The sequence below is a fragment of the Takifugu flavidus genome, chromosome 20, assembly GCF_003711565.1.
Source record: "Takifugu flavidus isolate HTHZ2018 chromosome 20, ASM371156v2, whole genome shotgun sequence".
Lineage (NCBI taxonomy): Eukaryota > Metazoa > Chordata > Actinopteri > Tetraodontiformes > Tetraodontidae > Takifugu > Takifugu flavidus.
Genome location: NC_079539.1, coordinates 10819364 through 10832573, shown reverse-complemented (window position 1 = coordinate 10832573; position 13210 = coordinate 10819364). Strand labels below are relative to the sequence as shown.

At 48.4% G+C, this 13210-nt stretch overlaps 2 protein-coding genes across 3 annotated transcripts in view; both read left to right on the top strand.

The window, feature by feature from the left end:
- tln1 (talin 1) overlaps positions 1-4996 on the top strand; it is a 30102-nt gene extending 25106 nt beyond the window's left edge. The window contains 4 exon segments of the mRNA XM_057017908.1: positions 116-174; positions 254-436; positions 3034-3159; positions 4086-4996. Of these exon segments, the coding sequence (XP_056873888.1) occupies positions 116-174; positions 254-436; positions 3034-3159; positions 4086-4220 (503 nt within the window). The 3' untranslated portion in view covers positions 4221-4996.
- A 793-nt stretch (positions 4997-5789) lies between these two features.
- Positions 5790-12767, top strand: tpm2 (tropomyosin 2 (beta)). 2 transcript variants are annotated; one of them, XM_057017911.1, is made up of 9 exons: positions 5790-6037; positions 7285-7410; positions 8109-8242; positions 8372-8489; positions 8597-8667; positions 9971-10046; positions 10421-10483; positions 10572-10641; positions 12109-12767. In XM_057017911.1, the coding sequence occupies exons 1-9, from the start codon at positions 5924-5926 to the stop codon at positions 12189-12191; spliced, it is 855 nt and encodes a 284-aa protein (XP_056873891.1). In that variant the 5' UTR covers positions 5790-5923; the 3' UTR covers positions 12192-12767. The 2 variants fall into 2 exon arrangements, with proteins under 2 accessions (XP_056873891.1, XP_056873890.1); XM_057017910.1 differs by lacking the exon at positions 12109-12767 and adding an exon at positions 11050-11326.
- The last annotated feature ends 443 nt before the right edge of the window (positions 12768-13210 follow it).

Genomic DNA, 13210 nt, shown 5'->3' with positions numbered 1-13210 from the left:
ATGGATGGATGGATGGATGGATGGATGGAGCAGTGGAGCGCACTTTTCCAGCAGTAATCAACAACTTTATCTCTCCCTGAAGCTTTTCTCATGAACCTTCTGTACCTTCAGGTAGGAGCCATCCCTGCCAACGCCATGGACGATGGCCAATGGTCTCAGGGGCTCATTTCAGCGGTCAGTCCCTTCTTCACAGGTTCCACCAGATTATTTACACAAGTTGTGTGTCACACGCGTCACTGCCTTTGATCTTTAGGCTCGAATGGTTGCCGCAGCAACCAACAACCTGTGTGAGGCAGCCAATTCAGCGGTGCAGGGCCACGCCAGCGAGGAGAAGCTGATCTCATCAGCCAAGCAGGTGGCGGCGTCCACGGCTCAGCTGCTGGTGGCCTGCAAGGTCAAGGCCGACCAGGACTCCCAGACCATGAAGAGGCTCCAGGTGGATATAGACACACACACATACACACACCTAACATGTGACGTGCGCTGCTGTTGGCATCATCACACACATCTGAAACGTGTGCTAATCTTCTGGATCAATAACAGACCTTTTAGAATATAAACTATGAGAACATTTGAAGGTATCTGCTCTGCACTGGGCCTGATTTGGGACGCTGCTGGTTTGCACTTGTTTGTAGCCCCCAACTCCTGGACTTCCTCAGACTTGATATCACAGCTCCAGGCTGGGTTCCGGCTGGGTTCCGGCTGTTTTCTGTCTGAGTTTCTGCTGTTTTCTGGCTGGGTTCCTGCTGGGTTCCTGCTGTTTTCTGGCTGGGTTCCTGTTGGGTTCAGATTCAGATTCAGGATCCTTTATTTGTCCCACGACGGGGAAATTTACAGCGCAACCGAATTTCTGAATTCTGAAAAGCTGCGGATGTTCCAAAGTTAGCTGCTGGAGCCTCTAATCCTGTCAGTCACCACTCTGACATGTGATATTGGTGAACACATAGTGAGATGTGTGATCTGATCTGTGGTAGTGATTGACAAGTGCCGAGCTGCATTACCTGCTGGGGAAACAAAGACATTGTCCAACAGCTGAGGACGCTGCAGCCTATTAATAGGCAGCAATTTGTGTGTTTAGAGTTACAGGTGATCTGCTCAGCTGCAGAGGATTAGCCCGGCCTCTATATAGATCATATCAAATCCTGTATGTCACTATTTTCTATTTTTGCGCCAGTTAAGATGGTGGAGAGACAGAGGTGTGCCCGTCTGTCTGTCCGTCCCTCCATGTGTGACTGCGTTTAAGGCCTGTAAACTTCTATTTTCACGTGAAGAGGCCAACAAGAGGGAGGAGGAAGAGCTCCAGTTCAGGAGAGAAGAGCTGAGCTGTCGTATAGATCCGAGATGGTTCCATCTCAGGTCAGCCCTTCTGAACTGGAAAGCACGCAGAGGAAGGACAAACGGACAGCTCTACCCTTTGAAACCTGATCCCCCGCGATCATTATGTTCCACAGGCGTCCCGGCCAGATGACCTCCGTAACACTGCTGTCCTGGTAGCGTCAAAAACAAGTCAAATGCAGCAAATGCAGCAGGAGCAGCGCCGCAGTGGTGCAGCGACCTTTGGTCTGACCCCTGGGTGTAACTGATGCAGTCGGTCCTAACGAGCCGCAGAAATCAGGCGTCTCTTCTTGCAGCAACAATACTATATTAAACTGTATGTATGCCGGGGGTGAGCACATCAGCCTGGCCTCTGCAGCTCATGTTCTCCAGTCCAATCAGCACTGGCTTATCTCCTCTACTTGTGGACCTGCAGCTGCCACTGCCATAATTCCCAAACACGAATATCCACAGGAGCACTGGAAACAATCCACCAGTGCTCTCATGCCACCCAGAACGGGAAACCAAAGCGCTGACGTCCACCGGCAACATTTGCTGGTCTCACTCTCTGCTGTGGTGCCTTTAAGGGCGTAGGAGATGAGAGCTTCCAGTCTGGTGAGGAGTCAGAGGCTCTTCATCAGTGACGGCACTAGCAGCAGAACCGCAGCTTCCAGTTCAAATCTCCTGATGGTGCTGCTGTGGTTTTACCCTCTGCTGTTGAGTGGAAATGAGGAGGATGATGTGAAGAGCCACAACTGGGAACGTCAACTGGGAACGCAACTGGGAACGCAACTGGGCACCAGTCACAATAAAGCACTGTTTGTTTTTAGACTTGAAAAAAGTCTGATTCACAAAAAATCAGCCTCTTTTTGCTTCTGAGACAATATTGCATCTTTAATGAAGAGCGAGACGGCTGGAGACCGTGTGTGTGTGTGTGTGTGCGTGTGTGTGTGTGTGCAGTGTTGCAGCTCATTCGGTATCTGGTGAGGAGGACCTTGGTGCCCCCCTCCTCTGATTTCAGCTCTCAGAGCCACAAAAGGAAGAAGCATCTTGTCCTGCGGCTCCCAGCTGGGCTGATGTCAGCTCCGACTCCAGCTGCCTCTTTTCCTTTTACAGCTGTGGAACAACTGTGTTTTGGTTCCTCAGCTCTGTTCCCGTTCTCATTTCCTTTCCAGGAGTTGGTGCGTGCTGCTTGGGTCTGAGTGAACGCCCTCCAGTTGTCACCCCACCTCTTTTTGAAAATTCCATTTGGTTTCCTTGGTTCTGTGTTCTAGAACAGCACCCCGGTCCGTGTTGTCCCTGTTTTATCTCCTCTCGCCCATCGTGTGCGCTCCCGTTCTAGCGCTTAAAGAAGGAACGTTGAAGTTAAACTGTGTCCGAGCGGAACGTCTTCCTGTCTAGCTCTGAATCAGAGGTTATTCTGGTTCTGATCCAACTGGGTCTGAATGAGTTCAGTCCACCACCAGGACTTGGTGCCCTCTTCATGGTGTGGTGACTCCACAGGGGTGTGGAGTTGTGTGTGTACAACAATCACGCAAATAAGTCCGGTCAACAACACAAGTACAACACACACCCACCCACAGGTGGGGGGAGGTGGCTTAAAATGCTGGTGGCATGATGTCACTGATGCTCATGAGCTGTTGCTATTAAAATAGAAAGGTAGAGGCCCTGGGGGGCTCCCGGGACCATCTCAGCTCCTCAACCTGTGTGTTTCCACAGGCTGCTGGGAACGCTGTGAAGAGAGCGTCTGATAACCTGGTCAAAGCTGCCCAGAAGGCAGCCTTTGATGCTGAGGACGACCAGGCTGTGGTGGTGAAGAGCAAAATGGTGGGAGGCATCGCTCAGGTGAGCCCCCACACACACACACACACACACACACTCTCACACATATACACACACTCATACCCACCCACCCATTCACACACACATACATACATACATACGGTACTCATACCCACTCACACACACACATAAACACACACATATACACACTCTCAGATGTTCAGCTGTCATTCAGCTGTTTGCTGGCTGATCCAGTCCCATTCTGGTTCATTCACCCGACACGTACATTTAGAAAAGACACTAGGAGGCTAGTGGGTGAGGGTTAGGAGGCTAGTGGATGAGGGTTAGGAAGCTAGTGGATGAGGGTTAGGAAGCTTGTCGGTTAGGGTTAGGAGGCTAGGGGGTGAGGGTTAGGAGGCTAGTGGGTTAGAGTTAGGAGGCTAGTGGGTAAGAGTTAGGAGGCTAGTGGGTGAGGGTTAGGAGGCTAGTCGGTGAGGGTTAGGAAGCTAGTGGGTAAGGGGTTAGGAAGCTAGTGGGTGAGGGTTAGGAGGCTAGTGGTTAGGGTTAGGCTAGTGGGTGAGGGTTAGGAGGCTAGTGGGTGAGGGTTAGGAAGCTTGTCGGTTAGGGTTAGGAGGCTAGTGGGTGAGGGTTAGGAGGCTAGTCGGTGAGGGTTAGGAGGCTAGTCGGTGAGGGTTAGGAGGCTAATGGGTTAGGGTTAGGAGGCTAGTCGGTGAGGGTTAGGAGGCTAGTCGGTTAGGGTTAGGGGGTTAGGATTAGGGCTACCAGGTTGGGACTAGGATTACGGCTGGGCTGGCTCTCAACCCCCACGTCATGTTTACAGATGGCAGCTAAGAAAATAAGTTAAGGTTCCTGTGAGAGATCAGTTGACATATCAGCCATTCTGAGTTTTAGGGAACATGTCTGTTTCTGGTGTGAGTTTATGGACGACGCCTCCGGTCACCGCTGACTCTGTCTGCGTTGCTCCCCAGATCATTGCGGCTCAGGAGGAAATGCTGCGTAAAGAAAAGGAGCTTTGTGAGGCCAGGAAGAAGCTGGCTATGATCAGACAGCAGCAGTACAAGTTCCTGCCCTCTGAGCTGCGCGAGGACAGCCAGGACCAGTGATGTGGTGACCCCCCCTGGAATCCCAGAGCTGCTCGGGACCACCCCAGGCCACACTCGGAGGACTTCCTGCTTCAGTAGAAACATAACCTTAGGCACAGACTCAGCCACGTATCAGTTATTGAGTTCAAAGCGATGTCAATGATCATACGTTTGAATACAGAAATATAAAATATAGATTAGATTCCTGTTGATGCTTCCGATCTTCTGCTCCACCAGTTAACTCTGAAACATGCATCACCCCTAATGTATGTGTTTGTCTGTGTATGTGTGTGTGTGTGTGTGTGTGTGTGTGTGTGTGGGGGGGGGGGTTACGCTCTCATTTGGCATCTCTGTTCCTCCTTCAGGGCCGAATGTTTTTTAATTGTTTATGTTTCTGTCCTCCATTTTAAATGATAATTTATCCAAGCTTTCTTTTTTACAAACCTAGCAGCATTCAACAGTATATATATAAAATCTATATATATAATCTTGTGTTTCTTGAAATGGAAACTCTTGTGTAGCCCTCAGAGATTCAAACATCACTGGAGCTTCACTGAAAACCAGTGTTGGTATCTGAGCACCAGTGCAGTTTTTACTGGAGCTGAACTCATGTAAACCAGTACACCCGACATTCCCGTGAGCGTTCCCGGTGAGGAGCGCTCCTTTCGGTTTTCTGGATGTTGAAACTAGTGTGGCATCTTCGGGTCCCGGTGTCGCGGCTGGTGTTTGCTGTAGCTGGAGCAGCAGCAACAGACACACTGTAAGAGATTTATATTCAATAAAGCAAGTTCACCTGACTGCAGGTCTCTCCTGGCCTCACTCTGTCCTCACCACCAGGTTCAGCTTCAGATTCTCCTGCGTCCTCTTGTCCTCACACCAGTTTCTCACATTTACTTACATCAGTAGAGCAGCCAAAGTGGGACTGGTGTTACTGGGGGACAGCTTCTCTCAACACGATGCCTGAGCCAATGTCAGACCTTATTGGACCTGCAACTGTCCTGCAGTGTCTCCTGTGTCTCAGCTGTCTCGGTCCACTCCCGCTACACCATCAGCCCAGTTTAACGAGCTATGGGGATAACATACATCTGCCTATAGCTGGGAAATGATCTCCTGGTGAGAAGGTCCTGCAGAAGCTGAGGTCCATCATGACCCCCCCCACCACTAGCCCACCTCACCCCACCCCCACCAGAGGACGGGTCCTGACTGGCTCCATCGCATATTGTGATCTCATCTCAGAACTTTAGAGGCACATACTGTATATACGTACATACAATTATATTTATAACTAAATGTAGAAGCCAGACCCCAGTTCCAGCAGCCAATGGGACTGATGGGTGAGACGGGGGGACGTCCACGATGCCTTCAGGGGACCAAGTCTGATCCCAGAATGATCAGAGCTGCAATATGAGAATTCAGATGTTTTTAGATGTTTGACCACACGTTTACTCTGACAACATTCCTTTACCACGTCATGAAACCAGCGGGGGTCTCTGCCAAGTCTGACTGAAAGTCCATGCCCCCCCCGCCCCTCCCTCCCCCCTCCTCCTCCTCCTCCTCCTCCTCCTCTCCCAACTGCCTAAATATGGTCAACACTCCCGCCAGTTGGATTCCCTTCTCCAGCTCTCCGTGATCCAGTCCCTCAGAAGAGCCCTGTGTGTCCTCCGAGCTCCCCTGCCTGTCTCTCTGTCTGGATAACGTTTGGAGGAGAATCCACCTGAGGAACCATGGAGGCCATCAAGAAGAAGATGCAGATGCTGAAGCTGGACAAAGAAAACGCCATAGACCGAGCAGAACAAGCTGAGGGCGACAAGAAGGGAGCAGAGGACAAGTGCAAACAGGCATTTACTTTTATTACTAATCTTATTAACACTGTTATTATAACACATGAACGTTTCAATAGATAGATAGACCTGTGTGTGTGCCTCAAAGCACGTCTCTGTAGTCAGCAGGTGTTAAATGTGAGTTCATGGAACATCACACCATCAAGGTGTTGCTGCTCTCACATCTGCGGTGAAGAACTTCTCACTCATCTGCTGTAACACTCTCAACTTCCTGCGAGAGCCGACTGAAGCAGATTTATTGTGATCTGGCTGTGGACGTAACCCCCCAAATCAAAGTCTTTATGCTCTTTACACCCAGACTGAATCGCCGAATCAGATTTCAGTCCACGTTCTTCCCACAGGGATGGTGCACACCCCCCTTCAGCATCCTGGCACGTCTGTTTGTGTGACCTTCTTTGGATTGTTGCTTCTCCCAGAACGATGCTGGGAGCTGCTCATATGGATGTGGGATCATCTCAGGCTATTTCTGACCCAGATGCCTTACATGGCCACAGCCTGTCAACCGTCATGAGAACAGCCGCTTGTTTTGGGGCATTGTGGTCAGACAACACTGACATAATTTGCAGTTGTATTTTTTATAGCTGCGGTTACACCAACAGTCTTTAGAGACCCCGTCAAGTGTTGATGTTGACAGTGAAGCGGCTCTGTCTGGCATCTTCAGACGGAGATCTTAGATGCCGGCCTGCATCTGCTGGAGCCTCTCCCAGTCTGGCCACAGGCCTGGTGTCTTCAGGGCCTCCGGCAGATCTCTGCTGGTGTATCAACGACCAGTAATTGTATGTCTCAGGCTTCCTGAAAGGCAGTCCAGAACTTACATCATGGAGTTGTGCTGTCTGGGAATAGACGTGTTAGTCAGAACCAGCTCTTAGTTCCAGCTGTTGGCAGCATAGATCCAAATAAACTATCCAATGACGTCCTGGACGTGATAGCATCTCTGGCATCTTGGAGAGCTTTGGAAGCTCTGCACATGAGAGGATTCCCAAATATTCCCATTACTCCCACAGTCACACTAACAGTTGTGTCTTCCTGTCTATCAACCACAACACATTAACATTAGCACTGCAACATTAGCATCAGAACTACACTTATGGTCAGCTGGTTCTCCTGTCTGACAGCTGATGAGCTACTCACCAAAAACATAGATCTTAACTCAGATTCATAGGAGTTTCCTTCATCACCACTGATATTTGAGTCTTTCTGTCTATTCCTGAACTTTTTTCTTAAAACATGTTTTATTCCTGTAGCTGGAAGAGGAGCTTCTGGGTCTGCAGAAGAAGCTTAAAGGAGTGGAAGATGAGCTGGACAAGTACTCTGAATCACTGAAGGATGCTCAGGAGAAGCTGGAGCAGGCAGAGAAGAAGGCAACGGACGTGAGTGATGCCTGAGCCTTCACACAGCAGCAACTTTAGATCCAGCTTCATCTGATGGCTGGAGCTGTCACTGGGGACCATTTTAAGTCCCCCCCCCTCTCTCACACACACACACACACACACACAAACGTGCAGTTTGCACATGGCATGGACCTCCTTAGATCTTTTATCATGCCAGTGACATCAGGACCGTGTGTTTTCACATCAGAACCATCTCTGGTTGCAGGAACTCTGTCGTCTACCTGCAGATTCACTTTTTCATTCCCTCATGAAGCTGCCTGAGATCAGCAGCTCACTCACTATAAAGTCTGTATTCAGTGTCTTCAGGATCAGTAATCCTGTGATCCACTTTGTGGTCTATCAGAGGAAGGAAGGTGTTGGCCAGCTCAGTGTCCTACAGGCCTGAGCTGGCACCCACTTTAAGTGGAAAACATTTAAAACATTGCTTTGTTCCCGTAGCTGGACCAGGGTTTTGGCCCTGGAGTCCACAATCAGGGTTGTCTTGCATTGAGGAGGAAATAGTGGAATAGCCCAGAATAATCCAAGAACACCTTGTTGCTGGAGCAACTGGCACCAGCCCAGTTCTCCCAGGTCCTCGGTCCCGGTGGAGTGTTTTGGAGATGTTCAAATGCACAAACATTATTTTAGGTTTAGAGCGGCTCAGAGTTGTCTGATTGGTTGTTGACTGTTGTGTGCAGGCAGAAGCTGAGGTGGCATCTCTGAACAGACGTATCCAGCTGGTGGAGGAGGAGCTGGACAGAGCACAGGAGCGGCTGGCAACAGCTCTTCAGAAGCTGGAGGAGGCCGAGAAAGCTGCAGACGAGAGTGAGAGGTGAAGACCATGATCGTGAGGACGTGGGAAGAGGCGCCTGTCCTCCCCACCGTTGTTAAAGGGCCAGCATGTGTTGCTGTGTGCAGATATCAGCCTGGTTCTTGACTGGCACTTTCTGCTGTCTTTCAGAGGAATGAAGGTCATTGAGAACAGAGCAAGTAAAGATGAGGAAAAAATGGAGATCCAGGAGATGCAGCTGAAAGAGGCCAAACACATCGCTGAGGAGGCTGACCGCAAATATGAAGAGGTGTGGCGATGAAGATAAGACCATCATCCCCTCATCTAACCCACAGCAGGCTGCGCTCACAGCTGTGGCGCTCTAGAACTCAAAAATTGTGTTTGTGCTGCATGCAGGTTGCTCGTAAACTGGTGATCCTGGAAGGAGACCTGGAGCGCTCGGAGGAGCGTGCTGAGGTGGCCGAGGCGTAAGTCAGCAGCAGTCAGCATTCGCTCGTTCATCAGTTGGATCATCACATCATACCCTCAAGTCACATAAAGACCTTGAGCGTTACAAAACGACCACATTGAGGACAGAAATCCTGCACAGAGTTCTGTCTCTTTTTAACCCTCCAGAAAATCTGAGGACAGAACTTGGTGGGCATTCTTAGATTGAAGCGTCATTGTAGATTCCCGACCAGATCTTTCCAGCATCAGTGTCTTCATGAGGTTGCTCCTGGTTGACATGTCCTCCAGTGTCCATGCTTTTCCTCAGCATAGATGCTTGTCTACACTCATTCGCTGCTTTAATTCAGCATTCTGCTGGTTCAGCTCTTTCTGAAGCTCTCGGAGCCTCAGACCTTCATTTACACCTGTACATAATTATCATTTGAGACTGTAGCGCTGGAGGACAACACTGGCTTCACTGCAACGCTGCAGAAAAGTGGGGATTGTCTGTGGATCAGAAATGAAGCATTTTTCCCACTTTAACTGAATCTCCAGGTCATGGAAAATTATCAGCTGAGATGAGATGAAGTGCCGCAGAACATCTGACCTCTGAGCTGTCTCAAAAACAACAACCTTCCACAAAATCAGACTAAAATATGCCAGTTAAAGTGGACACTTTCTCAGAGGTCACTTAATTCAAATAGGAAGAATTCAATCTTCAATCATGATTTTAACGATCCAAAGAGAAATTAGAGAATATTCCAAAGTCTGGACCTCTAACTCTCAGAGAAGGTGTCAGGGACCGAGTTCCAACTGAAGTTTAAGTTGGATGAGAAGTCCAAAAGAAGCACTGGAGACCAGCAAAGTTAAGCTTCTATTCCTCCGTCACACACGCCTGTGAACTTATTTCTGTGAACAGCTGATCTTTATCCTTCTTCTCCAGTCAACCGTACCTGTGAAGGTGCTAGCTCGACCTCCTACTCTCTCCATTTGTTCATTTTTCATGTTGCCATTGGAGTTTGAGAACATCATCTCTGGTGTCACATGGTGTCGATACCTTTGGTCCACACCTTCAACCCACCCATGACTAGAAACATCTAGTGTCTAATGGGCTCAGAAGCTCATCCTTCTAGACTCTCTCATGCTCAAGTGACCTCACTAACACACGAGTGGAGGCAGGTGGAATAACCTCTGCAGGCAGGCAGGCAGATACTCTAGCAGCTGTCCAAGCTCATCATCCACATTTGCCCTGTTTCTGATCAGGAGATGAAACTAACAGATTTATAAATGATTTAATCAAAAACTGAAGGTGACTCAAACGTCTCTCTATCCTCTTTCCAACAGCAAGTCTGGTGACCTTGAAGAAGAGTTGAAAAATGTCACCAACAATTTGAAGTCTCTGGAGGCTCAGGCTGAGAAGGTACGGAGCTGTGGATGTTCTTCAGAGGGGTCCCTGTAATACTGGTCCATATGACCTGCTCTGGACATCCCAACATGGTGGTGGTCTGTAGGTTCCCCCACACCTCCCACACACCACCACAGCAGCCCAGCAGTTGCTAGTGACATGCAGGTGTCCTCTCATTGCCTTTAACAGACATCCAGACTGTCCAGGGTGTGAGACAAACCGAGAATGGACATGTTAAAGCTGTGAGAAAGAGCCCCAACATCTGCTCACACTCACACCTGACCACACCTTCACAACCTCTCCCAGATCACCAAAGAAACGTTGGATGTCGTCTGTCCCTTTTGTACTGGTGTCTCAACGTTTTCTCTGTTTGTGTTTCCCAATATCAGTACTCACAAAAAGAAGACAAATATGAAGAAGAAATCAGAGTTCTTACGGACAAACTGAAAGAGGTGAGACTTCGTTGGAACGTGTCCATGAAGTGATGCTGGGTAAAAGTGATCACGTGAGCCGTTGCACGTCTGTGCTCTGATTTTCCAGGCTGAGACTCGTGCAGAGTTTGCTGAGAGGTCTGTGGCCAAACTGGAGAAGACCATTGATGATTTAGAAGGTGGGTCTTTGGATTTGTCTCCTCTTTCCTTCTTCTACAATGTTGTGTGTGAAATCACTCCCTCTTCCCTAAATAGTGCACTAGTGAGGGTATTAGAGCTCCGTACCTACTTAGCACACTCAATGTATCCCATAATCCAGTGTGAGATGTAGTGTGCAGTATTTGCCGGTGCGTGTCGATGGTACAGGTGTTTAAACAGGTGTTTTGGCCGGCGGGGCCCAAAGACCAGCTGCACACTAACCCCCGCCGTGACCTCGCTCTGCGTCAGGGTTAGCTAAACCCGTCAGTAGCGTGGTGTTGTTGCAGGTGCTCGGGTGTGTGAGAGGCTGGTCTGGCTGTTACTGAGCTCTTGTCCTTTTCCTCACTTCCTTTTACCTTGTTGTTTCTCCTCTGTGCCCGGTTCTTCAGATGAAGTTTACGCTCAGAAGCTGAAGGGTAAGGCTCTCAGCGAGGAGCTGGACCTGGCCCTGAATGACATGACCACACTGTAGAGCTCCCCCACTGCCTGTCCTGTCTGCTCCCTACTTCCTGTCTGAACTCTTCTTCACCTGCTTGCTCTTGTATGCTGATACCTCCGGTTGTTCCACAGAAGAAGATTCAATAATGTTCTTCATGAGGAGTCTCTGTTCTGTCTTCTATGGAAACAGCATTGCACAATAAATCTGTTGATGCCCTTTGACCTTTCCCTCTGGTTTCTCTGTCTTCCTTTAATGCTCTGTCTGTCTATATGTGTGTGTTTGTTTGTGTGTATGTATGCGTGTGTATGTGTGTATGTGTGTATGTATGTATGTATGTATGTATGTATGTGTGTATGTGTGTATGTGTGTATGTGTGTATGTGTGTGTGTGTGTATGTGTGTATGTGTGTGTGTGTGTGTATGTATGTATGTATGTATGTATGCGTGTGTGTGTGTGTGTGCGTGAATGCGTGTATGCAAGCGTGTGTATGTGTGTGTGAATGTGTGTATGTGTCCGCATGTATGTGTGTGTGTGTGTGTGTGTGTGTGTGTGTGTGTGTGTGTGTGTGTGTGTGTGTGTGTGTGTGTACACATATATTGAGTGACTACACCTCTATAGTGGGTCCGGCTTAAACCTAAAATTTAAGGGGTGAAGAAAAGTGTGGGTGACAGTAGTGATGCAGTGAAGTGGGAGACATGAATCCAACCAGATAAAATCTTCATCTTTATTAAAGGGTCACTAAAGAAGTCGATGTTAAAGCCAAACTGAGAAATCTGTGTTTGGTGGGAAGGTGCAGCAGCTGCTTTTGATGATACCTGCAGATATGAGAGCAGAGCTCTGGTTGATGAGACCTTCTCATGATGTGAATCCAGATAATGGAAGACCAGTCATCACATTTAATGTGACGAGAGGAGGATGAACTCTGTCAGCCGCCCTTAGGTCCAGCAGTAGGTGAATAAAACACTGCAGGGTGAACGCGTCTGATCTGTGATTCTGTTTGTTCTGGCAGAGAAACTGGCTCAAGCCAAAGAGGAAAACCTGGACATGCACCAGGTGTTGGACCAAACCCTCCTGGAGCTCAACAATCTATAGAGACATCCTCACATCTACATGCAGTAGAAAAAGATGATTTGTGCCCCAGCATATGCTTTTCATACTTTATGAATAAATGTCCTTATTATCGTGAAGAAAAAATGTCATATTTGGGAATGATCGAACCTTTAAACCAGAGGAAGAATGAGATGTTCCTCACAGGCAGACGGACCGCAGGAGCACAATGGAGACTGCTCCTTTTGAAACTACAAAAGAAAGCTAATGCTAATCCGAAGGTGACCATGTCAATGAACCCAGTTATTTATTTGTGTCTCGAACCTCCATGCGAGTTCAGCAGTCCTCAGGTGGGTCCTCTTAACTTTTCCAACACATTTTTCTCTCATCTTCTCAATCGCTTCATCACTTTTCGGGTCACGGGGAGGGTCCACAGTGGGTGAAGACAGCTCATTGCAGGGTCCTATGAGTATTTGTGGGTTTGGTACCTTGCTCAAGGTTCTATTTTTATGCGTTGCTTTATCCTTCAATCATCTATAAAGACACTAATACACTCCTGAATACTTCTGAAATGGACATGTAATTGATTTAAATAAATCAATAAAGTTAAAGTCAAATAAATATGTTTCTGTGGCTGCACTGGCATCTTACTGTGTCTGTGAGTCTGGAATGAGTCTCAGAAACTGAGTGCTGAGGAAACAGTGGCTCCTTGAACACCCCGAGACCTGGGTTATCACCTGTCCAGCTCATCTGGAAGGATGCCATCTTTGCCACAATATCCACTATCCCCTGACCTCCCTCCTCAGACAGATAGAGGACTGCAGCTCCTACCCAGTGTCGGCCAGACCAGAACTCCACAATGGTCCTTCAGACTTCCTCTACTCAGCCTCTAGGAGGAGTCACTGCGAGGAGTCTATGTCAAAACGTCGAGGCGACCAAGTTATTGGTGACCAGAACTCTTCCCCTATATGACAACATAATCTAATACAGATCCAATGATTCAATAATAATTAGCTTTAATGGTTATTATTTATAATAGCCAATTCCAAATTTGATAGCCTTAA